At 54.9% G+C, this 27,763-nt stretch overlaps 1 protein-coding gene across 1 annotated transcript; it reads left to right on the top strand.

Moving 5' to 3' along the window:
• Positions 1 to 804: 804 nt before the first annotated feature.
• On the top strand, positions 805 to 26,872 carry LOC135877957 (integrin alpha-D-like). Its single transcript, XM_065403479.1, has 30 exons — positions 805 to 820; positions 1,733 to 1,847; positions 1,993 to 2,096; positions 2,322 to 2,386; positions 3,243 to 3,357; positions 3,823 to 3,953; positions 4,204 to 4,349; positions 4,796 to 4,949; positions 6,536 to 6,686; positions 7,058 to 7,131; positions 7,508 to 7,637; positions 7,858 to 8,006; positions 9,454 to 9,594; positions 12,307 to 12,513; positions 13,454 to 13,584; positions 18,676 to 18,833; positions 19,003 to 19,157; positions 19,315 to 19,446; positions 20,042 to 20,115; positions 21,992 to 22,133; positions 22,455 to 22,568; positions 23,343 to 23,422; positions 23,659 to 23,742; positions 23,893 to 23,971; positions 24,949 to 25,056; positions 25,319 to 25,402; positions 25,580 to 25,693; positions 25,905 to 25,997; positions 26,175 to 26,285; positions 26,750 to 26,872. Exons 1-30 carry the CDS (start codon positions 805 to 807, stop codon positions 26,870 to 26,872), a joined length of 3,480 nt encoding a protein of 1,159 aa, XP_065259551.1.
• Positions 26,873 to 27,763: the final 891 nt, after the last annotated feature.

The following is a 27,763-nucleotide window of genomic DNA, read 5'->3' as shown; positions in this document are numbered from 1 at the left end:
CCAACTCCTGAACAGACACAGGAGGAGTTGACCTGGTCTGTGAGACACACCAGAGGGGAAGGTCTAATTTGGAAAGGGACCTGTCCTGTCCCAGACCCACTAGGTGGGACACAGAGACTGCGGGGATTGTTCTCCATTTCCCCCATGCTGGCCAGTGATGAGGTGAGCTGAGTGAATGGCAGGTTTGAGACTCTAGCAGAAGTGGCCAAACGGAGGGCTGCCGTGAACCTCTGAGGCGAGCAAATCCGCCAAAAAGCGCAGGACCCACCAAGGCAGAGGAGGAACTTTGTCACAATAGTAAAGTTTCAAAGTTGCATTGTGTCAATGTTCAGTTGTAAACTTTTGAAAGAACAACCATCATGTTTTGTTCGAGTTACGAACATTTCAGAGTTACGAACAACCTCCATTCCCGAGGTGTTCATAACTCTGAGATTCTATTGCATTTTACCTCTGTATTTGGCCCTGGTGCGACCCCTGCTGGAATAGTGAGTCCAGTTCTGGTGCCCACAATTCACAAAGAATGTTGATAAATTGGAGAGGGGTCAGAGAAAAGCTATGAGACTAATGAAAGGATTGGAATACCTGCCTCATAGTGATAGACTCAAGGAGATCAGTCTAGTTAAGGGAAGGTTAAGGGGTGACTTGACCCCAGTCTATGAGTACTTATGAGGAGGACAAATATTTAATATTGGTCTCTTCAATCTAGCAGATAAAGGGCTAACACGATCCAATGGCTGAAAGTTGATGCTAGACAAACAAAGGCTGTGTCTACACTAGGGAGCGTACAGCGGCACAGCTGTGCCGATGCAAATGTACCGATGTAAGATCACTCTTGTAGCTACTCTATGCCGACAGGAAAGAGCTCTCCGGTCAACGTAATCAAACAACCTCAGTGAGCGGTGGTAGCTATGTCAGTGGGAGAAGCTCTCCAGCCGACATAGCATTCTGCACAATACCACTTATGCCAGCAAAACTTATGTCGCTAAGGGGTGTGGTTTTTTCATACCCCTGAGTGACATAAGTTTTGCCTCCATAAGTGGTAGTGCAGACATGGCCTGTGACTGCAAATAAAGCCTACATTTTTAACAGGAAGCCTAATTCAACATTGAAACAGTTTGCCAAGAGTTGTGGCGGATTCTCCATCACTAGACATTTTAAATCGTTATTGGACGTTTTTCTGAAAGATCTGCCATAGTTCAATCAGGAATGTTAATGCAGGGAAGTTCTCTGGCCTGTGTTATCCAGGAGGTCAGACTAGACAATCACAATGGTCCCTTCTGGCCTTGGAATCTCTCAGTCTATGAAGTCTGATCAGACCCTTCTACCCCTACAGGAAGTGCACCCGCTACAGATCAGCATCAGGAAAGCAGATGGAGATAAATCTAGGGCTTCATTTACCAGCACTAGCTCCACTTATGATATTTATTTTTAAGTGATTTTTAAGATATTTATTTTTAGTCTGGCACTATGCAAATGAATGAAGGGAATGATTTGCATAATATAGCCCTTGAGGGCTAACGAACAGTGAGCAGGTGGTGAGGAGCTGGGAGTCAGGATGCCTGGGTTCTATCCCTGGCTTTGGGAGAGGAGTGGGATTTGGTGGGTTAGAGCGGGCGGGGTGTGTGTGTGTGGAATTCAGTCCCGTAGCCAAAAGGAGCTGGCCCTTCAGACCCAACTACTGGCCCGTTCTCCATAGGGGGAGCTCTAACTGGTGACTGTTTAACCCCTGCAGTGCTGGCACCGAGCCGTGGATTCAGTGTGGAGGTGGAGGGACCCATCACCTTCCAGGCGGCAGCAGCGGGCTTTGGGCAGAGTGTGGTGCAGTTCGGGAGTGCCAGCGCTGGGGGGTAAGGGCCGAACATGGGCTCAGGGCCCCATATGACTCATGCCCAACGCTGAGGGGCTTGTCTGGCTGGGCTGCCCCTCCTGGGACCCACTCATCTAGTTGTGATGGGGCATCCCCCTAACCCCCCTCTTCTCTCTCCCCTACAGGCTGATTGTCGGGGCCACGCTGCAGACAGGAAACGTGAATGAAACCGGCAAAGTCTACAAGTGCGACCTGGGCTCCAGACGCTGCCAGGAGATCCCCATCCAGAGTAGGGGCACCTGTGCTGTGGGGGGCAGCAATAGGATTGGGGTGGGAGTCAGGACTCCTGGGTTCTGTACCCAGCTCTGGGATGGAGTGGGGGTGTTGGGGTGGGGTGGGGTCTAGTGGTTAGAGCCGGGGGAGCTGGGAGTCAGGAATTCTCAGTTCTATCCTCCGCTCTGGGACAGGAGTGGAGTTTATTTGCTCAGCCTGGTGTGCATCTCTCCCCTCTCAGGGCCCCCCGATGCCATGAACATGTCCCTCAGTTTGTCTCTGGCTGCCCGAGGCTCCGAGTTCCTGGTAGGTACCACACCTAGGGCAGATGGGTGCTGGGACTGGGGTCCGACATTTGCTCCCTCATCATTCCAGGGGACAGCTCCCCCCCCCAAGCCCCACTACTCATGGATGATGGTGACTTGTCAGTGTCAGCGTGACTGGAGCAATGGTGCAGAGGGGCATTTGGGTGATGTCATCATGACTATACAATAATTGTAAAAAGCAACAGAGGGTCCTGTGGCACCTTTAAGACTAACAGAAGTATTGGAGCATAAGCTTTCGTGGGTGAGCTTACGCTCCAATACTTCTGTTAGTCTTAAAGGTGCCACAGGACCCTCTGTTGCTTTTTACAGATTCAGACTAACACGGCTACCCCTCTGATACTTGATACGATAATTGTGCGAGGGCTGTTGGTAACTCCTGTAACTGGAGGGGGGGCAAAAGGATGCACTGGAGAATGGTGGTAGCCAGGTACCCTTGCTTTGGCAACAGTGACCGTGAGATGATGTTGTGAGGGATGGAGGCAACTGACTGATGTTGCCATGGTGACAGTGACTGGAAGGAAGCAGGAAGCTGATGTAGCAGGAATCATTGTAACTGGGTTGTCGCCATGGCAACCGTGACTGAGAGTGAATGTAGCGGGGAGCGTGACAACCGGGTAACATTGAAATGGCAACAGTGATTGGGTGCTGCCATAGCAGAGAGTGTGGGAACCAGAGGATGCCCCCATGTGGGTCCCGTCTGTCCCAAGGGGGTCCTCTGCCCTGGCAGGGCCTTTCCCTGCATATCCATGGGAGGAGCAGACCCCTGGATCTATCCCCCACCCTCAGTGCTCTCTTCAGAGGGGCACCTACTGACCCCGTGCCTTCTCGTGCCCCAGGTGTGCGGCCCCACGGTGCATCGGGCCTGCGGGGAGAACATGTACATCAATGGCTACTGCTTCCTCCTGGACCAGAGCCTCCGGCAGCTCCGGCACATCCCGGACACCCAGCCAGGTGAGGGGTGACACAGGGGTGTGTGTGTGGGACCTATACCATGGGGTCATGGGTGCGTACAAGGGCCATAAGAAGGTGGAGGGGAGATGGGTCTAGGTGGGCCCATGGGCCTGATAGGGGTTCAGATAGCAGGCTAGGTGGGCCCATTGGTTTGATTCAGGATGTCAGTAGGAGCTGGGAGTCAGGACTCCTGGGTTCTGTCACAGCTCTGGGGAAGTGGGGTGGGGAGTATTTTCTTCATCCCAGTGCATGTCATGGTCTATGCTCAGGACCCCTCAATGGCAGGGATGGGATGATATTGAGACAGAGGGTCCCACTGCTCTGATCTGGGGTTGCAGGGAGGGGGCAGGGTACCAGGTTAGATGGACCCATTGGTCTGGTCTAGCTCTTTCTACTGGGTTTTCTCCATGTCTGTGGTGTTGAGTCAGGAATTGGACGTATTTCTTTCCTGTCTGTCCCTGTCAGAGTGCCCCAAACAAGTCACAGACATAGCGCTCCTCGTCGACGGCTCGGGCAGCATCGCACCTGTGGACTTTGGAAAGATGAAGACGTTTCTCTCTGAGATCATGAAGTGTTTGCACAGCGCTGACACGCAGGTAACGGGCAGATGCTGAACCCTGACTACTTACCCTGCCCCCGCAGTCAGTGCTGACCCCAATGCCCCAGTGCGTCGCTAGGGGGCGCTGTGCTGCAGGGGGAGCAGTAAAGGATTTTGCATCCAAAACCAGGAAAAAATTCCAACAGAACCAGCTACATCCTCAGCCCTTAACTGAGTCTGATTCCTGCTTTTCTTACCCTGCACCCCTGGGGTTGTTTTTCTCTCTTCTCCCCTGTCTCCTCCTGCAGTTCGCCCTCATGCAGTACTCCAATAACTTTGAATTGCACTTCGACTTCATGAAGTACAGGGGGAGTCGTGACCCTGATCACCTTCTCCAGGGGGTTGAGCAGCTTCATGGAACGACGTACACGGCCACAGCCATCCGGAAAGTGGTGTAGGTATTGCCCTGCTCCCCATGCTGACTCCACAGGGAATGGGCTGTACGGACATACAAGCTAAGGGATAGGGACCTCAGGACTCCTGGGTTATATCTCCAGCTGTGGGAGGGGACTAGTGGGTAGAGCAGGGAGCATCAGGACTCCTGGGCTCTGTTCCCACCTCTGGGAGGGGAGTGGGCACTAGCAGGTTAAAGTGGGGTGGGGATGCTGGGAGCCAGGACTCCGGAGTTCTATTGAAAGCTCTGAGCCTCTGTTGCTGTGTGACTTTAAGCAAGGAATGTCCGCTCCCTGTGCCTCGGTTTCCCCATTGGTAAAACGGGGATGTGACAGTGACCTCCTTTGTAAAGGACTTTGAGATCGGCAATGCCAAAGCAGTGGACGAGCACTAGGTGTTATTACGTATCAATAACCCTCCGATGCATTCCCCACCCCCATTTTCCAGGCGGGAGCTGTTCACCTCTGGGAGAGGCGCTCGGGATGAGGCCACCAAGGTTCTCATTGTGATCACAGATGGGGAGAAATACAATGACCCACTTTCTTATTCAGACGCCATACCTGAGGCTGAGAGAGCTGGGATCATCCGCTACGCCATCGGGGTGAGCTGCGGCTGTGCGGAGAACTAGTATGGATCTGAGCCAGTGTCTAGGTTCCCATCAGATAAGGGAGAAGAACTGACCCAGGGTTGTAACTGGGTCAACGTGTGACATTATAGGAGAGCTGGATCTCTTCTGTTGTTCAGGTTGAGCAGATCTCTCTAGTTAAAGGTTGGGTTTTCTGCCTGCCCTATGGTCCACGTGCTGACTCATATTGCCATAAAATTTGGTATTCCTTGTGGTTAGGATTAGTGGTCCAAATTTGGGGTCACTTGAACAAGGGGTTCCTGAGATACAGCCCCCCAGTTAAACAGCAAAATTACCCGTGCAGGCTTTTCTGCACACACCTGGGGCTCAAACAACGGCTCTGATCCTCCCCAAACTGGTGTAGGTCACTTGACGTTTATCTCCGTGAAACTGCTGAGCCGAACAGATTGAAATGAGCATCAGCAGGAAGATAAAGGGCAAGTCTACGCGGCAAACTTAAGTTACATTGTCACACAGCCACCGCAGTAATTAAATCGTTTTTTCATGTCCACACTCCTCCTTCTGTCGGTTGTGCGCGTCCTCACCAGGGGCGCTTGTACCGACTTAACTGTCAGTGTGGGGCATGGTGGGGCACTGACAGCTGAAGCCCCCAGGCGATATAAGCAACGCAGTGCCTATACGGACACTGCACCGACCTGTCTCCATTCAGCTAAGTGCACCAGCTCTTACAGAAGTGGAGTTATGAAGTCCGTGTGGTGGACGAGTTACATGGGTGGGAGCTACATTTTAGCGAGGCCGCTTAAAGAGTTAGGTCGACGTTAGCTGCCTTACATCAACAAACTCGGGTTTCGAGTCCTAGATTCCCAGGCCAGAAGGGACTTTTGCAATCATCTAGTCTCAGCTCCCGTGCAGCACAGGCCAGAGAACTGCCCCAAATAATCCCTGCTGGAAGTTTGGAACCAGAGCAGATCTGTTAGAAAACCAGCCGGTCCTGTGTTAAATATTGCCAGGGATGGAGAATCCACTGTGGCCCGTGGTGAGCTGCTCCAATGGTTAATTCCCCTCATGGTTAAACCTGACACCTTCTTTCCAATCTGAATGGGTGTAAATTCCGCTTCCAGCCACTGGACCTTATTTGACCTTTGTCTGCCGCTTGTGTCGGGTCCAGCGACCGGGAGGTGCCTGACTCCACCTCTGAACCGACTTCACGCAACCCACCCAGACTAGCGCGGGCGTCCCAGCCCTTCACCCCTCGCCCTGAAGCATCCCCCAGAGACATTGCCCACACTCACCCCTCACTACACCCTGGAAATTGAGTCATGCAGGGCCCCAGAGTGCTGACAATCCCCATGGCAAGAAGCTCTCTGTGCCCCACTGCTGATACAACCGACACAATTCGGTGCTGAAATGAGGCAGGCTCCATAACTCCAGGCTCCAGCGGCCCCCCACCCCCACTCACCGGAGCGGCACATGGCGCTGGCTGAGCCGTGCCTCTCTAGGGCCCAGCAGGGCTCGGAGCGGGTGAATGCTGGTCCAGGGCTCTCGGCTGTGACTGACGCCAATGCTCTGGTCTCCCCTGTACCTCCCTCTACTCTGTGAAGGTCGGCGAGGCCTTCTCCAGTGATACTGCCCAACAGGAGCTCCAGGAGATCGCCTCTAAGCCCAGCAATGAGCACGTCTTCCGGGTGGACAGTTTCGACGCCCTCAAGGGCATCCAGAACCAGCTGCAGAAGAAGATCTTTGCCATCGAAGGTACCAGAGTCGGGGGAGGGGCTGCACTGGCCCTGGGACTCTAGAAATGGGTTTTAAAGGCCAAGATGGGACGGAGAGCAGCTGGGAATCTAGAGCTCAAATAGGCCCCAAATATTCTCTCTTTCCCCGTCCAACATGTATCCATTAATCTACCTCCATAAATCTCCCTGATGCCTTTCTCATCCAGGAGCCCATGAGCAGGGGACTTGCTGGCTCCAGGGGTTGAGGAATGGGATACAGGGCCTTTTCTCTAGGGAGCGCTGGATCCAATCCAGCCTTGAGGTGGGGAGAAGGGCTGGCTCAGGGAATGGGAGACGGGGCCTTTACCGTCTATGATGGTCTCTCCCATGTCTGTCTGTCTCTCCCCTCAGGCACCCAGTCCCAGAGCGGCAGCTCCTTCCAGCTGGAGATGTCTCAAGAAGGATTCAGCTCCCTGCTGTCCCCTGTGAGTGACGCCGGGCCCCAGGGCGTGTCCCACACTGCTGTGCACTGAGGCCCTGACAGCGCTTTCAAGCTAAGAAGGAGCTGGTTGGCCTAGTGCTTGCAGGAGAGACAACCCTTTACTAGCCCAGAGTGCTGCGGGAGCTATGCAGGGGGCACCCTCCCCTCCCACTCAGGGCGGGCACTAGGGGGCTCTATGCTGCAGTGTGTGGTGTGGGGACCCAGTAGGGGGTGCTCACTCCCGTGGCCATCAGCACCGACCCCAGTGTCCCAGCACGATGCTAGGGAGCGCTGTGCTGCAGGTGGTGGCCTTGTCTAGTAATTACATTCTGTGCTGCGTTTCCTGTAATCAGTCCCCTTTTCCATGTGTGTCGGTTTAGGATGGGCCTGTGCTGGGAGCGGTGGGAGCCTATGACTGGTCCGGTGGGATATACCTGTTCGGGAGTGGCAGGAAGCCGAGTTTCATCAACGTATCCAGAACCTCCACTGACATGAATGATGCTTACCTCGGTAAGAACAAACCCACCAAGCTTCCCTTACCTATTTAAACAGCCCCCGCGCCCCACCACAGAGGTGGCTGTATCTCAGTGCAAGATGAGTAATCCCAGTATAAACAGTCCCCACAACTGACCCCAGAGGTGGCTGCATCTCAGTTCTGGGAAAGTTCTGTGCAGCACTGTTGTATGGCTGTTTCCCATCTCACCTCCCCACGTCCCTCTCTTCTTTTGAGGTTATTCATCTCAGGTCATCACAGCCAATGGGCAGAGCAGTTACGTGGTCGGGGCCCCTCGCTACCAACACGCTGGCAAAGTCGTCCTGTTTAGCCGAGATACCAAGGGCAGAAAATGGAAACGCAGATCGGAGCATTTGGGAGAGCAGGTATGGGGATGTTACAGGTAAAGTGCCGTGTTGATGTGAGAGAGAGGGGGCTGGAGGAAGCCTGTAAGATTTTGACATCGTGTAATATTTGTGTTTGGATTCATCTTCAGGAACGATTCAGTCAGAGAGCCTCAGGCAGGGGAAAAACTTGACTGGTTTAGGGAATTGCACCACAGCTGACATTCAGCATCTCTCCAATATCACACTGCTGTTACCTTCACTTACAGTCTAGATAGAACTCATGAGACTGATACAGACAGAGGCCCAGACCCACCAAGGGACTTGGGTGTTGTGATGCTGTAGGGAGGCTCCTATCCCTGCCAGTGATCCATGAAGGGGGGGGAAATAGGTGCTCTTCCACCTATCCCACATGTCGGGCCTCATCCAGTAGGCACGCTCAGAGCCACCAAGATCTTCACAAACCAGCCATAGAAGAAAAGGGAGGCCCTCCCTTGTAGCCTGGGGGTTAGAGTCTTCACCTAGGACATAGAGCAACCCCTAGTTTGAATCCCTGCTTTGCCTGATGAGGAAGAAAGCTTTAACCAGGGCTCTGCCATCTCTCATGGAGTGCCCCGACCATTGGGCCGTAGGGTGGTTGTGATTTGCACACATTCTGCAGCCCAACTGATATTTAATTAGTCAATTAAAGTGGAACAACTTTAACAGGAGTGACTGAGGGAGCCCACAGCTGAGGGATTAGGGTACTGACCTAAGAAATAGGAGATCCCTGTTCAAGTCCTCCTCTTACCACACATACTAGATGGTCCCCTGCAAATGGAGGAGCGCCTATCTTCCCCCAGTTTGTGGATCATGCTGGGGTGTGGTGTGAAATGGGCAACTGGCTGCTTAGAGTAAGACAGCAGTGCACATGCCCTGCCCTTGAGGCAGCAACATAAGGAGCTTGTACTGCAAAAATGTAGGCATCAAGTCAGGTTAGGCACCTATAGGGGTCAGCAGCAGCCATGCACAGGTTTTGTGGATCACAGTGGCACCTAAGTCTGGGGGTTAGGCACATAAGCACCTTTGTGGATCTGGGCTAGAGATACTCGGGCAAGGAAAATAATATTACTAGTGATATTAACAGTGTCTGAAAAGGATCACACTACAGTAACAAAGTGAATTTCTCCAAGATCTAACTGCCTATACATTCCAGCTGGACAGAACTTATAACAGTGGCTCAGTCAGTGAATAAACTTTACTCGTGTTAGTACAATCTCTAAAAAGAATTGCACCACAATTAGCATTCAGCATCTCTCCATGATATAACTGCCAATATGTTCAAGAACACTTACAGCGATAGCGCCACCTGCTGTGCAGTGGAAGGGTGAGATTAAGGTTGGAATGAGTATTGGGACTGAATCCTTATCCCCATAGGGTGAGAAGGGTCCCAGTGGGAGAAGAAGCAGGAGGTGCCTAAATTGAAGGGGTGACTTATCTGCCTCTCCAGATTGGCTCATATTTTGGGGGTACACTGTGTGCTGTGGACCTCGACAGAGATGGGAACACGGACCTGGTTCTAATCGGAGCCCCCATGTACTATACACCCCTGAATGGAGGACGAGTCTACATCTGCCTGATTAACTGGCAGGTAAGAAAGAGGATGGAGCCATGGGGGAGATGGATGGCCTGGGGGTTCTAGTTTTCCTCCACTGCCATGGGGTTAAGTATCAGAGGGGTAGCCGTGTTAGTCTGAATCTGTAAAAAGCAACAGAGGGTCCTGTGGCACCTTTAAGACTAACAGAAGTATTGGAGCATAAGCTTTCGTGGGTGAATGCCCACTTCATCAGACGCAAGTAATGGAAATTTCCAGAGGCAGGTATAAATCAGTATGTAGATAACGAGGTTAGTTCAATCAGGGAGGGTGAGGCCCTCTGCTAGCAGTTGAGGTGTGAACACCAAGGGAGGAGAAACTGCTTCTGTAGTTGGATAGCCATTCACAGTCTTTGTTTAATCCTGATCTGATGGTGTCAAATTTGCAAATGAACTGGAGCTCAGCAGTTTCTCTTTGGACTCTGGTCCTGAAGTTTTTTTGCTGTAAGATGGCTACCTTTACATCTGCTATTGTGTGGCCAGGGAGGTTGAGGTGTTCTCCAACAGGTTTTTGTATATTGCCATTCCTGATATCTGACTTGTGTCCATTTATCCTCTTGCGTAGTGACTGTCCAGTTTGGCCAATGTACATAGCAGAGGGGCATTGCTGGCACATGATGGCATATATAACATTGGTGGATGTGCAGGTGAATGAGCAGGTGATGTTGTAGCTGATCTGGTTAGGTCCTGTGATGGTGTTGCTGGTGTAGATATGTGGGCAGAGTTGGCATCGAGGTTTGTTGCATGGGTTGGTTCCTGAGTTAGAGTTGTTATGGTGCGGTGCGTGGCTGCTGGTGAAAATATGCTTAAGGTTGGCGGGTTGTCTGTGGGCGAGGACTGGCCTGCCTCCCAAGGTCTGTGAAAGTGAGGGATCATTGTCCAGGATGGGTTGTAGATCACTGATGATGCGTTGGAGAGGTTTAAGCTGAGGACTGTAGGTGATGGCCAGTGGAGTTCTGTTGGTTTCTTTTTTGGGCCAGTCTTGTAGCAGGAGGCATCTGGGTACATGTCTGACTCTGTTGATTTGTTTCTTTATTTCCTTGTGTGGGTATCATAGTTTTGAGAATGCTTGGTGAAGATCTTGTAGGTGTTGGTCTCTGTCTGAGGGGTTGGAGCAGATGCGGTTGTACCTCAGCGCTTGGCTGTAGACGATGGATCGTGTGGTGTGTCCGGGGTGGAAGCTGGAGGCATGAAGGTAGGCGTAGCGGTCGGTGGGTTTTCGGTATAGGGTGGTGTTAACGTGGCCATCACTTATTTGTACTGTGGTGTCTAAGAAGTGGACCTCCCGTGTAGACTGGGCCAGGCTGAGGTTGATGGTGGGGTGGAAGCTGTTGAAATCATGGTGGAATTCTTCCAGGGTCTCCTTCCCATGGGTCCAGATGATGAAGATGTCATCAATGTAGCGTAGGTAGAGAAGGGGCGTGAGTGGACGAGAGCTGAGGAAGCATTGTTCCAGGTCAGCCATAAAAATGTTGGCATATTGTGGGGCCATGCGGGTGCCCATAGCGGTGCCACTGGTCTGGAGGTATATATTGTCACCAAATTTGAAATAATTGTGTGTGAGGATAAAGTCACAGAGCTCAGCAACAAGCTGTGCTGTGTCATCATCAGGGATATTGTTCCTGACAGCTTATATTCCATCTGTGTGTGGGATGTTTGTGTAGAGAGCCTCTACATCCATGGTGGCTAGGATGGTGTTTTCTGGGAGGTCACCAATGCACTGTAGTTTTCTCAGGAAATCTGTGGTGTCACGGAGATAGCTGGGAGTGCTGGTGGCGTAGGGTCTGAGTAGGGAGTCCACATATCCAGACAGTCCTTCAGTGAGAGTGCCAATGCCCGAGATGATGGGGCGTCCAGGATTTCCAGGTTTGTGGATCTTAGGTAGTAGATAGAATAACCCCGGTCGGGGCTCTAAGGGTATGTTGATTTGTTCCTGTGTTAGTGTAGGGAGTGTCCTGAGTAGATGGTGCAGTTTCTTGGTGTATTCCTCAGTGGGATCTGAGGAAAGTGGCCTGTAGAATTTGGTATTGGAGAGTTGTCTGGCAGCCTCCTTCTGGTAGTCAGACCTGTTCATGATGACAACAGCACCTCCTTTATCAGCCTCTTTGATGATAATGTCAGGGTGGTTTCTGAGGCTGTGGATGGCATTGCGTTCTGCACGACTTAGGTTATGAGGCAAGTGATGTTGTTTTCCCACAATTTCTGCCTGTGCACGTCGGCGGAAGCATTCTATCTATAGGTCCAGACTGTCATTTCGACCCTCAGGAGGAGTCCATGTGGAGTTCTTCTTCCTGTGTTGTTGGTGGGAGGGTATCTGTGTATCAGTGCGCTGTTCAGTGTTATCTTGAAAGTATTCTTTGAGTCGGAGGTGGTGAAAGTAGGCTTCCAGATCACCGAAGAACTATATCATGTTCGTGGGGGTGCTGGGGCAAAAAGAGAGTCCCCGAGATAGGACAGACTCTTCTGCTGGGTTGAGTGTGTAGCCATGGGGTTGTGATGCTGGGAAAATTAGCATGGGAGTAGCAGGCGTGGGGGGGATCCTTAGGGGACACTCTTCCCTGCTAGTCAGTGCTGGCCCCAATGCCCCAGAGCGGCACCAAGGGACTCTGTGCTGGAGAGAGGGAAGGGGGGTCAGTAGGGGCAGGGATACTCTCTGCTGGCCGTCAATGCTGATCCTTTCCCCGTGTGTCTCTTTGGATGGGGCCTGCAGGGGATGACACTGAACTGCACCAAGACACTGCAAGGACAGACGGGGCAGGCGTTCGGGCGCTTCGGGGCCAGCATGTCCGAAATCGGGGACATCAGCGGGGAAGGACGGACGGATGTGGCCATCGGGGCCCCCATGGAGATCAGCAATCATGGGGCCTTGTACATCTTCCATGGGGAAAAGGGAGGCCTCAGTCCCCATTACAGACAGGTGAGCCCAGCTCCTGCGGGGAGGGGTCACCACAGAGCCCCGAAGAGACATCATGGGGCCCCAGAGCCCCCTAGTACCTATTAGCCTGTAGCTGCTGCTTTCCCTTCCCTCGCCCTCCGCTGCCCCCTAGTGCCCATTATACAGTACAGCCACCCCTTTCCCATCCTTCACCCTCCGCTGCCCCCTAGTGCCCATTATACAGTACCGCCGCCCCTTTCCCATCCCTCACACTCCGCTGCCCCCTAGTGCCCATTATACAGTACAGCCGCCCCTTTCCCACCCCTCACCCTCCGCTGCCCCCTAGTGCCCATTAGACAGTACAGCCGCCCCTTCCCCATCCCTCACCCTCCGCTGCCCCCAGTGCCCGTTATACAGTACAGCCGCCCCTTCCCCATCCCTCACCCTCCGCTGCCCCCAGTGCCCGTTATACAGTACAGCCGCCCCTTTCCCATCCCTCAACCTCCGCTGCCCCCTAGTGCCCGTTATACAGTACAGCCGCCCCTTTCCCATCCCTCAACCTCCGCTGCCCCCTAGTGCCCGTTATACAGTACAGCCGCCCCTTCCCCATCCTTCACCCTCCGCTGCCCCCTAGTGCCCATTATACAGTACAGCCGCCCCTTTCCCACCCCTCACCCTCCGCTGCCCCCTAGTGCCCATTAGACAGTACAGCCGCCCCTTTCCCATCCTTCAGCCTCCGTTGCCCCCTAGTGCCCGTTATACAGTACAGCCGCCCCTTTCCCATCCCTCACCCTCCGCTGCCCCCAGTGCCCGTTATACAGTACAGCCGCCCCTTCCCCATCCCTCACCCTCCGCTGCCCCCAGTGCCCGTTATACAGTACAGCCGCCCCTTTCCCATCCCTCACCCTCCACTGCCCCCTAGTGTCCGTTATACAGTACAGCCGCCCCTTCCCCACCCCTTACTCCTCTCTCTGCCCCACAGCGCATCGAGGGGTCACTGTTTCCCAGCGGGCTGCACTACTTTGGCCAGGCCATCAGTGGTGGGACAGACCTGACGAGGGACGGACTCCCAGACATCGCGGTGGGAGCACAAGGGCAGGTCCTGCTGCTGAGGTGAGTTACTCTGTTGTTGCACTGCTCCACATGACAATCTCAGGCCTTGTCCACACTACAGAGCTTTTTTTAATAGAAGTTATGTCAGCGATCAAGAAGCGCTATAATTTCATCGCTATTCCATGTTCACACTATGCTCCTAGTGTCGGCAGAGCACGTCCACACTTGGTGCTCTAGGATTGACAGTGAGAGTAGTGCACTGTGTGGGTATCTATCCTAGTATGCGACTCGCCACATACTGCTACTAGAAGTTGTGGGAAGATGGAGTGGATCGCAGCACCTCATGGGTGCTAGCTCAATGTCCCATGATGCATTATTTTCTGTCCCAGCATTCCATGGTCTTCCAACCACTTTTAGCGGCATTTTTAACACCCCTTGCTGATTGTGTGCCCGCCATCTCTGTGTGAAAGTATGGATCCTGCAATGCTCTCTACTGTTGTGGTCACTGTTGTGAACACATCACAGCTGGTCATGCAGTATATCATGAGCACTTAATCTGAACAGGAATCAGAGTTGCCTGACCTGCTGTGTGCCATGGAAAGAAGCAACACCAGGTTACTTTTGGCATTCATGGAGCAGCTGAACAAGGTGGATCATCACTTTGGGGCTCAGGAAAGAAGCACTGAGTGGTGGGATCGCATCGTTATACAGATCTGGGTTGACGAGCAGCGGCTGCAGAACTTCCGGATGCAGAAAGCCCCTTCCTGGAACTGTGGGCAGAGCTTGCCCAAGCACTGCGGTGCAAGGACACCAAAATGAGAGCAGCCCTCTCAGTGGAGAAGTGCGTGGTGATTGCTGTGTGGAAACTGATGACTCCAGGCTGCTACCACTCACTCGCGAATCAGTTTGGAGTCAGGAAGTCGACCATGGGTGCTGTGTTAACCCAAGTGTGCAGGGTCATTAATCGCATCCTGCTATGAAGAACCGTCACTCTTGGCCATGTACGTGAAATAGTGGATGGCTTTATGGATGTGGGATTCCCAAACTGCAGTGCGGCGCATATTCCAGTTTGGCCCCGGACCATCTTGCGATGGAGTATATCAATAGAAAAGGGCACTTCTCCATGGTATTGCAGGCACTTGTTGATCACTGCAGGCATTTCACTGACATTAGCATGGGGTGGTCCAGGAAGGTGCATGACGCACGCATCTTGAAGAACACTGGTCTGTACAGAAAGCTGCAAGCAGGGACTTCCTTTCCACACCAGAAGTTTCCAGTGGGGGATCTTGAAATGCCCATAGTGATCCTGGGAGACCCAGCTCACCCCTTACTCCCATGGCTCATGAAGCCTGACACGGGAAACCTGGACAGCAGCAAGGAGTGCTTCAACAATAGGCTGAGTAGATGGAGAATGACCCTGGAATGTGCTTTGGCAGATTAAAAGTGCGCTGGCGATGCCTTTATGGCAGGTTAGATCTAAGTGAGATGACCATTTCAATGGTCATAGCTGACTGCTACACTACTGCACCCTCCATAATCTTTGTGAGGCTAAGGGTGAAAATTTTCCCCTGGGGTGGATTGCTGAAGCAGATCACCTGGCTGCTGATTTTGAGAAGCCTGGTACCAGGGCTATTAGAGGGGCACTATGGGGTCGGGGGGGCAATTTCAATCAGGGAGGCTTTGAGGCAAGATTTTGAGACTGCGAACCAGTAATGTGTATTTCTATACAGCAATATGCCATGCTTCATTTAACTCAGTTATCTTATTTGGCCTCGCACTTGTGATTCCTGACTGGGATTTGTAGTAAGCAAATGATTAGAATGCATATATACATTACTAGCAGCAACAATCACTATGTGTAGGCATGGGCGGTTGGTGAACTGAAGGCTTGGGGAGGCTAGCCCCTGCCCAGCCTGCCCCGTCTGCTCAGGGCCCTACCCCTCCCATCCCCCACTTCCCCAACAGAGCCCAGAGGCCGGCCCCTCCCTCCCCCCGCAAGCCCTGGTCTGCCTGACTGCCTCCAGACCCGGAGCACCGGGTGGAGCCCCCCCAAACCTCAGAGCACTGGACGGGTGGGCAGTGCGCCCCTTGGAGCGCTGGGCGGGTGGACAGCACATCCCCGGCCCCCCAGCCCAGGAGCAGTAGATGAGCAGCCAGCAGGTGCCCTCCCCAGACCAGGAGTAATAGGCGAATGAGCACCCCCAGGCCTGGAGCAGCAGGTGAATGGGTAGAGAGCCCCCCCGGAGCACCATGCGGGTGGGCAGTGGGTTCCCCTCCTAAGCCCTGGAGCACCAGGTGGACAGGCAGTGCTTTCTGCCCCCTAGCCCCGGAGCACCAGATGGGCGGGAAGTGTGTCCCCCCCATCCCAGAGCACCTGGCGGGCAGTGCAGCTCCCAGCCCCTGAGCACTGGGTGGGTGATACAAACACCAGCTCCAGCTGCCTGGTATCTCTGGATGTAGGCTGGCCCCCACTTGCCCCAGCCCCAGGCTGGGCCCCGGCCAAGGGGGAAGAGCCACAGCTGAGTGCAGTGGGAAGCAAGAGGGGACCTGGGGGTGAATCGTGGGCAGGGCCATGCAGGGCTGCTTGGGGAGGCTCAGCCTTCCCCAGCCTTTGATACCCGCTGCCCATGTCTGTAGGACACAAATAAAGTATGGTTATCTTTCAGAGAGTTTGTTTTTATTAAATGCCAATTAACACACACAAAAGGCTTGGTGGGAAGGGAGATAAGAGTCAGGGCCGGCTCCAGGCACCAGCTTAACAAGGGGCGGCCAAGGGAGAGGGGCGGCACCTGCGGCAATTCGGGGGCGGCAGGTCCCTCACTCCCTCTAGGAGCGAAGGACTTGCCGCTGAACTGCCGCCGCCAATCGCGACTTTTTTTCCCCCCCCAATTGCCGTACCTCCAGGGTAGTTTGCTAGAGATCTCTCTGGAGGGTTCCCATGAAATCTGGGTGTGCATCAACACCCTGTTCTGCTGCACTGCTAAGCTGCACAGGGAAATGCGCAGCACACAGAAACACAGCAAGTCTTGCACATTTCTATCTCTTCGTTCGCCCACTACGACAGTATTCAGAGCAAAGGACAGCTGTCCGCCATGTAATCGAGCAGTAGCTGCTCAAAAGGATCACTTACCAGGGGTCTCTTCTCCTGCATCGTACTCACCAGAGACGGACTGCCTGGACTGTCTACATCTCTCCTGAGTGGAAAAGAGCTCCTGACTCACCGTGGTACCGGACACTAACGTGGGGTCCACAATGTCCTGCAACTTGACCTCCTCATCCACGACTTCGTCCTCAGGGTTAGGTCCACTTTCCATTTTCTCCCGCCCCACCAAAGTGTCCATGGGGCTCTTAGCAGTGGAGGTGGGGTCATCACCGAGGATGGTTTCCAACTCCTTGTAGAAGCGGCAGCTCTTGGGCGCAACACCGGAGTGAGGGTTTGCCTCCCTCGCCTTCTGGTACACCTGCCTCAGCTCCTTTATCTTCGCTCTGCACTGCACCATGTCCAGATTTGTAGCCCTTCTCACAGAAGCCATGAGAAATGTGCCCCTAGGTCTTGAAGTCCCTATGGCTGGAGCGGAGCTAGGATGGGACAGCCTCCTCTCACAATATATTCAGCAGATCCAACAGCTTCACAGTGGTCCAAGTGGGAGAGCGTTTGCCCCGTGGAGCTGCCATGGTCAGCTGGGGAGATGTGATGTGAGCTCTCCACACTGAGCAAACAGGAAGTGGAACTTCAAAAATTCCTGGGCCTTTAAAGGAGGAGGGCGGATGCTTGTTTACGTGGCCACAGAGCAGCGCGGTTCGAACTGCTGATTAGTGCAGTCAGGACGTAGGGTTCCCAACTTTCTAGTCGCACAGAACCAAACACCTGCCCCTTCCCCGCAGCCCCACCATCCATCCCTACATTCCCTCTCCTCCACCCTCACTGACTTTCACTGGGGTGGGGCAGGGGTTGGGGTGCGGGAGGGGGTGAGGGCTCTAACTGGGAGTGCGGGCTCCTGGGTGGGGCCAGAAATGAGGGGTTCAGGATGCAGAAGGGGGCTCCGGGCTGGGGCAGGGAGTTGGGGTGCGTGAGGGGGTTAGGGGGTGAGGGCTGTGGCTCAGGTATGGGCTCTGAGGTGGGGCTGGGGATGAGAGGTTTGGGGTGCAGGAGGGGGCTCCAGGCTGGGGGGTGGGGTCGAGGGATTTGGCATGAGGGAGGGGGCTGTGGGTTGAGGCAGAGGGTTGGCGTGCAGGAGGGGATGAGGGCTCTGGGCTGAGTTTGCTAGCTCTGGGGTTGAGCTGTTGATGAGGGGTTTGGGGTACAAGAGGTGGATCCGGGTTGGGGGGGGGCGGGGCTGTGGCGTGGACTTACCTTGGGCGGCTCCTGCTCGGAAACAGGGAGCAGGTCTGGTTCCTAGGTGAGCGGGGCTAGCAGGCTCCCCACGCCGCTCTCGCCCGCAGGCACTGCCCCCTCAGCGATGCTGGAGCTGGTGCTCGGGGCAGGGGCACTGCGCAGAGCCCCGTGGCCCCCCACCTAGGATAGGTAGGGACTAGCCTGCCTTAGAGCCGCAGTACTGCCGACTGGACTATAACGGCCCGGTCGGCAGTGCTGACCGGAGCCGCCAGGGTCCCTTTTCCACAAGTTGTTCCAGTCAAAAACTGGATACCTGGTCACCCTATCAGGAAGGGCATTGTGGGAAACCTCCGGGAGGCAAAGTATAGCAACATAACCAAACACAGTCTTTAAACTGGCACTTTGTCAACAAAACTTTGCCGCAAAAAGCACCATGCCTCTCGTCGAGGTGGTTTTATGTTGTTGGCAAAACAGGAGAGTTTTATCGCCAAAAGTCGCATTCTAGTGTGTAAACCTCCACTGTTTTGTGGACAAAAGCTGCCTTTTGTAGAAAAAAAACCTCTATAGTGTAGACAAGACCTTAGTATACTGTTTGAGTGAGACTGCTGCCCCCTGCTGGAGAATGGCACAATGACCACTCTGCTGCTCCCTTCTCTGCCCCGCAGCATCTCCTCTAGCAGAGCTGCGTGTCCATAACCAATCTCCCTGGGGTGCTGTGAGCACATCCAGGCTGGGTGGGAGGCTCTGGGGAGGGAGGGGGCCTGGCCCCATTGCAGAGAGCAGGTGGGTGATGGTTCTATTCCCCCCCATGGCAGGTCCCGGCCGGTGCTCAGAGTCGGCGTCTCCATCAGCTTCCAGCCCCCCACGATCCCCACCTCGGCCTTCGACTGCCAGGGGCAAGAGCAGCTCAACACAGAGGCCAGCAGGGCAGAGGTCTGCTTCACCGTCACTAAGAGCACCATGGACAGCCTAGGTCAGACCAAACCCACCACTGGCTCCCCTCTCCCCCGAGCCAGCCAGTCCCCTGCCCCGGGGATCAATCGGAACCAGCGCCCCCTAGAGGGGAAAGGCCCCGTGTCCCATTTCCCCTTGAGGTTCCCGCTCTCAGTGTCTCTCTGTCCCTCGTTTCCCCTCCCCCGTAGGCGACAGGATCTCCAGCACCATCCAGTACAGCCTGGCCCTGGACCCCGGGCGGACGAAGATCCGAGCCACCTTCAACTCCACCAGCTCCGTCCTGAGCAGGGAGCTGCGGCTCGGCATTGAGAAGAAATGTGAGACGTACCGGATAACGTTACCTGTGAGTGTGGGGGGGTCCCAGCTCCTTCCTCTCCTCCTGTGTCTACCCCTCCAACCCTGCCCCAAATCACCCAGAGAACAAATCTCTCTCTGGGTCCCACACAACCCCCAGTCCCCCTTTTCCTTCAGGGGACTGAAGTGTCTCTCTGTTTCCCCAGCTCTGCCCAGAGGACACCGTGACCCCCATCACCCTGCGTCTCACGTACACCCTGACAGGGGAGCCCATCACTGCCGCCAGCCACCTCAGACCCATCCTGAGCGAGGACTCCGCGCCGGTGTCTGCAGGCTCGGTAAGGTGCCAGAGCCAGGCCCCACGGTGGGTCTGCTGCAGGGATCGAACCAGTGACTGTGGGGTTTGAAAACAAGAGTCTGGAAAATTAAGAGGCAGCAGCAGCCTCCTAGCCACCTGTACTCAGCGCAGCCACTAGAGGGCAACAAAGATGGATGCTGAGTTTGCCTTGGCATCTCTCCTCCCTGGGAACACTCCAACCTCTCCTCAAAGCTCCCAAAATTTCTGTCCAAAACACAAAATATTTTGGCTAAAAAAAATGATTTTTGCGGGACAATTTTCAATACTTATTTTGGCCAGGGCCCCCTAGAGGGGACAGACCCCATGTCCTGTTCCCCATCCCCCTGAGCCAGCCAGTCCTCCAGCCATGGCACCACTATAAGTGTGAAACCGCTGCTGAGCAGAGGGTGAGGAGGAAGAGTGTGTCTGGGGGCGGGGGGGGGCTGATGATAGGCTTAGCTGTCCCCCTGTGCAAGGGACTGGCAGGTGCTGGGGTAACAGGAGGGTCCCTGGGTCCCTGCAGTGGCGCTTCGGCAGGTGGTGCTGCAGCCCCCTCCCCACCCACTCTGATCCTGCTCTCCTGCGTCTCCCCCCAGCACCCGTTTCAGAAGGACTGTGGCATGGATGGCCGCTGTGATGACCAGTTAGAAATCTCCTTCAATTTCTCTGGGTAAGTGACTGAATCCTGCCCCCAAAACGCCTACCACGGTGGGACGCGTCCAGCTTGATCACACCTCGGATCTTCAACATCCAGCTGGAGATCTTGTCAGATTTCCAGTTCTGATGGATCCCCGCCTCCCCCCCCCCGCTCCGGGCTTTCCCCTGATGTACTGGGGTACCACTGAGCCCGCCGGTTCCACCAGCCTGGGCTCCCTTATAGTGTTCTGCTGGGCCAGGCCCTCAAGCCTCCTCCAGCACACACCCAGGTAGGGACACACCCAGCTGCAGAAAGACACAGACACTGAAATCAGCTCTGCATGGAAAGACTCAGCTCAGGAATAGCCCAGCACTCAAGTACACAACCTCAGGAGTGTAAACCCAAAATTGTATTGTCTTGCGCTGCACAGAAATCTGTACAGTGTAAGCTCATGAAAATCACCCCCTCCCTCAATGGGGAGGAAGATATGCACAGCTTTTTGCCCCCCAGTTATGAATTGCACAAACTGGTTTAGAAAAAACAAACACAAGTTTAATAACTAAAAAGGATAGATTTTAAGTGATTATAAGGGATAGCAAACAGATCAAAGCAGATTACTGAGCAAATAAACAGACATGCAGACTGAGCTTAATACACGAAAGAAACTGGCTACAAGTAGTAATTTCTCACCCTAAACGTTGTTTTAAGCAGGTTGCAGAGTTTCTTGTAGACAAACTGCTCTTGCTTGCAGTTTAGAACCCCAGATATTCCTTTCACAGGCCAGACACCTCCTAGCCTGGGTCCAGTCCTTTCTTTCTCAAATCAGTCTTAGATATTTTCAGCAGTCATCTTGAGCGAGGATTCAGTGGAGATCCGGCCCTGATTAAGTCACTTCCCTGCCTTATATAGGACTTACATGTGGTGGGAATCCTTTGTTTCTCTGTTTGATCCCCATGCCCTATTTGTGGGAAAATACTAGCAGTCCAAGATGGAGTCCAGTACCAGGAGACATGATCAGATGACCCTGCAGTGTCAAAGCAGCCATAAATCCTCAAGAAGACTTTCCAGGAAGGTGGGAGATTAGCATCTTCAAAGTCCTATTGTTCTTGTGAAAGTTACTAGTGACCCCCCTTAACAGCTAGCAGCCGTTATGTCAGCCAGCGGCCATTAGGGGGAAGCAAACACCTCAAGTACACAGTAGCCTGAACTTTTCAACTGTCTTCCCTTTCAAGGCCTTAAGGTAGTTGGAGCTGGTCCCAAGCCGGTTTTCATTAACCAGATAGCAAAAGCATGGGTCTGACAACCACCAATCAAGTGTTAACACGGCAAGGGCCTTTGTCTAAATGTGTATAAAAAATCGGTAAAATATGTGTAAAACAAAGTCTTTGTACCAAGGTGCAAAGCTCTCCTTTCTTCTGCAAAATAAAGCAACTCTTCCTTATCCCTGTCTGGCTGTTATTAGCTCTCAGCTAGGTGAACCCGATATTTTGGTAACATTCTCCCTAATGACCCATTGACTAACCAGCCAGACTGATTGCATTTTCGCTGGTGGGCGTTCCCCAGGTGCAAACCCACTTGTAATTGTTACATAGTCAATATTCCTAACTTCAGATACAGAAATGATACATGCATACAAATAGGGCAATCACATGCAGTAAATCATCACCTTTCCAATGATACTGCACATGACCCATCTTGCATAAAATACAACTTAGTTATGCCATATTCATATCACAACATTATCTTTATAAAGAATATGGAGTGTAGGGTCACAGGGTGCACTGCTGAGGGGAAGATGCACCCCTGGAAGCTCACAGTGCTGGGCTCCCCGGCTGGGCACTGCTAGAAGAAGTTCACAGAGCGGCCAGGGAGCTGCCTTGAGGAAACTCACCCCTTTCTCCCCCCTTAGCTTGAGCACCCTGGTGGTGGGGGTCACCCCTGCACTCAACACCACCGTCTCCATCCAGAACCACGGGGAGAATTCCTACAGCACCACAGTGCAGTTCTTCTACCCGGCCGCGCTGTCCTACCGCCGGGTCCTGCTGCTCCAGGTACCCCAATGCACACCGGGCATGAGGGGCAGGCTCTGCAGGGGGCGCCATGCTGCAGGGAGTGTACAGGGAGCTCAGCAGGAGGTGCTCTGCTACACGGAGTGGGCTGGGGGCTCGTGAGGGGTGCCGATCTTTAGAGAGCGGGCAGAGGGCTTGGTGGGGCGCCGGGCTGCAGGGAGTAGGCGGGGGACTCGCCAGGGGTGCTGAGTTGCAGGGAGCAGGCAGGGTGCTCGCCAGGGTGCTAAGCTGTGGTGAACGGATGTGGGGGCTTGGCAGGGGCGCTGTGGGCTGTGTCTCTCACTGGCTGGTCCCTGTGCTCAGTCCAACAGGAGGGCCATGGCCGTTAAGTGCAGCTCGGCCGTGAGCTCCGAGGAACAGACTCAAAGGAACAGCACCTGCCACATCAACCACCCCATCTTCTGGAGTGGAGCTGAGGTAGGGATGGGCCTTGGACATCCTCCCACAACTCAAGACCATGCCCCAGCCCTGAGCCCTCTCCCACACCCCAAACTCCTCTTTTCTGGCCCCACCCCAGAGCCCACATCCCCAGCTTGTATTCTCACCCAACCCCCTGCCCCAGCCCAGTGAAACTGAGTGAGGGTGGGGGAGAGCGAGTCACTGAGGGAGGGGGATGGAGTGAGTGGGGCGGGGCCTCAGAGAAGGGGTGGGGTAGGGGAGGGGCCTCGGAGCTGGGGCAGGGCAAGGGTGTTCGGTTTTTGTGGAATGAGAAAGTTGGTAACCCTAGTGTGAGCCCAGCTGTGGGCAGAGAGGGACAGTTCCCTGGGGTCAGCCCAGCCCGTCACAAGAGATGTGCTGGGGAAAGTGCCCGGGGAGCCCGGCGAGTCAGTGCAAACAGAGCCCTGAGGTCACTCCGGGGCTGCAAACCAAGGGCCAGACTTGCGGGACTGGAAATCAGGCCTCACTGGGGGAGAGAGGGGAGGGGCTGTTACCTCACCTCTTTGGGGTCCTTAAAAGGATGATTAATGGGCTGTTGTCATGGCACAGAGTGGGTTGAGGTCTCTGGATCCCAAACCGGATGAGCGCTGTCTGTGGACAGGGACAGGGTCGTGTTAACACCTTTGCCTCCCTGGACCCATTTATTCCATCTAAGTTCATACAACAGTCCCCCTGATCCCCTGTGTCTGCCCCACCCCCGCAGTCTCTGGCAGTTCCCCAGACCCTGACTCTCACCGCACCTGTGTTTTCCAGGCCGTCTTCATTGCCACCTTCGACGTCTCCCCTGAGGCCGACCTGGGGGACAGGCTGCAGATCACGGCCAAGGCCAGCAGGTGAGGGTGCAGGGAGCGGCAGGAGAGCCGGACAGGCAGAGCGGGTCAGGACGCGGGGGCTCCCAATTGGCTGGGGCCCCTGGGCATGTGCCCCATTGGCTAATCCACCACGGGGGTGGGGGCAGTGGGAGGGGGCCGTGCATGGAGCAGGGCTGTGGCCTGTGGTGCAGCCTCCCTGCACAGTTATCTGCCTGCGTCCCCTTACATCTCTCTCCTTTGCCCTCCCCTCCCCCCAGTGACAATGGCGGCCCCATCACCGAGCACATGATTCACCGGGCGGAGCTGCCAGTCAAGTACGGCATCTTCATCATCCTCACCAGGTAGGTTAGTGTGGAGCCAGAGGGGGGAGCGCCCCCTACTGGGCCCCATCCCCGCTCCCTGCACCACAGTGCCCCCACCCACCGCCACTCTCCAGCCCCATCCATCACACTCTCATCTCTCTCCTTCCTTCCATCCTTTTCCTCCCCCAGCCATGAGGAGTCGACCAAGTACGTCACCTTCTCCACCGAGGAGGCAGGGACAAGCGTGCCAGTGACACATCGGTATGAGGTGAGGCCGGCGGCACATAGTGTGTGTGTGTGGGGGGAGAAGGGACAAGGAGGGGTCTCAGAGCAGCTTCCAATGAGTCTCCCAGGTACGAGAGCCCCCTAGGATTGCCAATTTCTACTCACACAAAACTGAACACCCCTGCCCTGCCCTGAGGCCCCGCCCCTACTCATCCCATCCCCTTTCCCTCCATCGCTCGCTCTCCCCCACGCTCACTCTCTTTCACCGGGCTGAGGCACGGGGTTGGGGTGTGGGAGCCGATGAGGGCTCTGGCTGGGGGGTGCAGGATCTGGGGTAGAGCTGGGGATGAGGTGTTTGGGATACCGGAGGGGGCTCAGGGCTGGGGCAGAGGGGTGGGTTGTGTAGAGGGGTTCAGGATCCCAACGGCGCTCTCAAAAGCGGCCACCAGCTCTCTACAGCTCCAAGATGAATAGGCAACCAGGGAGACTCCATGTGCAGCCGTCGTGCCTACAGGTGCCACCCCCGGAGCTCCCATTGGTCACTGTCCCCAGCCAATGGGAGCTGTGAAGCCGGACCTCGGGGCGGGGGCAGTGCATGGAGCCTCCCTGGCCATCCATGTGTCTAGGGGCTGTAGGGATCTGGCGGCCGCTTCCGGGAGCCGCACGGAGCTAGGGCAGGCAGGGAGCCTGCCTTAGCCCCGGTCCCCTGCTGCATTGCCAAACTACCAGGGTCTCTTTTCGACCGGGCGTTTCAGCCAAAAACCAGAAACCTGGCAACCCTAGCACCACCCAACACCAGGCGAGGGATCCCCGTATGTACATCACCAGAGCCCCTCCCCAGAGGCAGAACTGCCTGAATGGGAACTAGTGGATTAAAGCACAGAAGGGTGGAGGTGGGGCTGGGCAGGGAGCCAGGACTCCTGGGTTCTATCCCCAGCTCTGGCAGGGGAGTGGGGTCTGAGGGTCAGAGCTCCTGAGTTCTCTTCCTGCAGTGCCCTATGGTGAGTCTGTTTCTTTCAGGTCAAGAACCTGCGGCAGCGAAGCGTCCCCATCTCGGTCACGTTCCAGTTCCCCGTGGAGCTGAGCGGGGTCCGGGTGTGGGACGCCTCTGAGGTCGTCCCCTCCAAGGTACCTGCCTCTCCCTGCCCTTGTGTGTGTGTGTGTGAGATGGGCCCAGTGACACCTGCTCTGCCCTACAGCGCCCCCTGCTGGGACAGGCTGCCTGGGGGGGATAGGCCACATGTTCCCCCGACCCCCCCCCCCCCCGACCTTCCCCACAGCCAGACAGTCCCCTGCCCTGGTGCTGGATTGTAGCTGGTGCCCCCTAGAGGGGAAAGGCCCCATCTCCCCTTCCCGCCCCCGTTAACACTGTGTCTCTCTCCCTCCCCAGCCCCAGCTGGCTCAGTGCACCAGTGAGGCTGAAACTCCCGGTTCAAAGGACTTTGTGAAGCAGATGAGCGAGCGCCCCCTGCTGGTGAGTACAGGCTGGTGTGGATCCCAGCAGCCCCTTCCCCTCTGCACTATCACAGACAGCAAGTTGGGGGACTGGGCTGGAGGAAGGACCCCTGCTATAGACAGACCCAGACCCTCATGGCCATGCTGAGCCCCTGCATGCCCCCTGCCTCACCCGGTGATATCCTTCCACTCCCAGGACTGCTCCATGGCCACCTGTAAGAAGATCCGGTGCAGAATCGCCTCCCTGGAAATGCAGCAGCCGCTGGAGTTCATGATAAAAGGAAGGGTCGGCTTCCAGTGGGTCTCCCAGGTATGAGAGATGCCTCTGCCTCCCAGCACCAGGCGAGAGATGCTCCCCATGTGAACTGCCTCCATGCCTCACCCCAGAGGTGGATGCATACAGTTCCAGACAAGGGATCCCGGTGTGAACGGCCTGTAAATTGTTCTGGTTTCCTCTGGGCTGACACTCTGGGCTGGTTTGTGTCATTTCTGGTCAGGGACGGTGAATTTCTCTGTTCCAGACTCAGCAGCAGAAAGTGAGTCTGGTGAGTGAGGCCCGGATTGAATACGAGGAGAAGAAATACACCCAGAAGGAGGGATTCGTCCAGCACCAGGTACCAGAGTGACTGCGCCCGGGATAGAGAGAGCATCGGCTAGTGGTTACAGCTGGGATCCAGGACTCCTGGGTCCTGCCCCAGCTCTGGGAAAAAGTGGGGACTGGTGTGTTAGAGCAGGGGCGGGTGATGGTGCCAGGACTCCTGGGTCCCCATCTCACAGCTCCTCTCCCCCAGGTGCAGACGGTGGTGGAGCGCTCCGAGGCCTATAATTACCTGCCCATCATCGTGGGGAGCAGCATGGGGGGCCTGGTCCTGCTGGCTCTCATCACCGCAGCCCTCTACAAGGTGAGTGGGGCTGGGTAATGGCAGCGGCGGCTCCAGGCACCAGCGCTCCAAGCGCGTGCCTGGGGCGGCAAGCCATAGGGGGCACCCTGCCGGTCCCTGCGAGGGCGGCAGTCAGAATGCCTTCGGCGGCATGCCTGCGGGAGGTCCACCGGTCCCGCTGATTTGGTGGTAATTCGGCGGCGGGTACGCCGAATCCATGGGACCTGGGACCTCCCGCAGGCAAGCTGCCGAAGGCAGCCTGCCTGCCGTGCTTGGGGCGGCAAAAAAGCTAGAGCCACCCCTGGGTAATGGACCCCTCCTCCACAGCCCATCACCCTGGGGGCGTGGCCTGTGGCTCTCCCAGCTGGTGGCGGAGGTACAACGGTTTTTCCTTCGTGGGTTCCCACAGCCCGTCCCTCCCACTCCACCACCATGAGCCTGTCTCCTTCTGGCTCTCACCATCTCCCCTCTCTGTCTCCTTCCAGTTTGGCTTCTTCAAGCGCCAGTACAAGCAGATGATGGAGGATGGTGTGGAGGGTGAGGGGCCTGGCCCGACCCAGAGCGCTGCCGCTGGAAACCCCCCTGCTTCCGATGCCCCCAAACAATAGCCCCCCATGCGCCAGTGCCCCCAGCTTCACCTCTGTCTGGGCTGCTTCACCCCCACCTCATTATGTTGCCACCTCCAAGATGCATACAAAGTGGTCACTGGCCACCCTCCTACCAACAAAATGCATCCTAGTGCCAACTAGAGCCAGTTGATATTCAAATTAGGCTTGGAAGACTTCTCTTGATATTTTTATAATTTTTATGGAGAACGTTGAAGTTCCATTTGTTGGGATATGTTAGGGTTAACTAACAGACATGGGAAGCTGCTAATTTGCTGACATGGCATTAGGGGACAAAGGCATATGTAGGCTGTAGTTTTTATGTTTAACAAATAAGTTGCCATTTTTTCCCCGTGGCTTGTAAGAATTTAGAAGAATGCAGCTGCATGAGAAATGTAGCAGTCGAATAATGCCCTTTGTGTAAAAGAAGTGTTATTTCCCCGTCCCTTCCTTTTCCAGCTGTATAAACCGGCCCTGGCTTATGGCCCCTTTCTCCCTCCCCTGAGAATTGCTGACCAGGGAGATTTGTGGCAACAGATTGTTGCAAAGAAATGTATTTTCAAGGTAAAAATGTCTGTGTAATATGAGTAATGCTGTGCACAATAGATAGTGTGGCTTTACTAACAGAATTATTACTTAATAAGGGTTTTGGGGGTGTTGTAGCGGATGTAGGCATGTACATACTAACTTAGACAAAAAGAATGTACTGTAACTAATTCAGTGCTTACTCGACAATTGGGTCGAGGGGAACAAGTATTGCAATAAAGAAGCTCGTACTCAAATCTGCCTTTTGGGTCAACCTGCTTTTTTCTTCTAACATCTGATGTCACGAATAGGATCCCAGGGGAGAGTCGTGGCTGATCACCACGTCTCGCCATGGATTCAATGAGTAAG

This window comes from Emys orbicularis, chromosome 4, assembly GCF_028017835.1.
Source record: "Emys orbicularis isolate rEmyOrb1 chromosome 4, rEmyOrb1.hap1, whole genome shotgun sequence".
NCBI classification, from domain to species: Eukaryota; Metazoa; Chordata; order Testudines; family Emydidae; genus Emys; species Emys orbicularis.
This window is presented reverse-complemented; position numbering and strand designations above follow the sequence as displayed.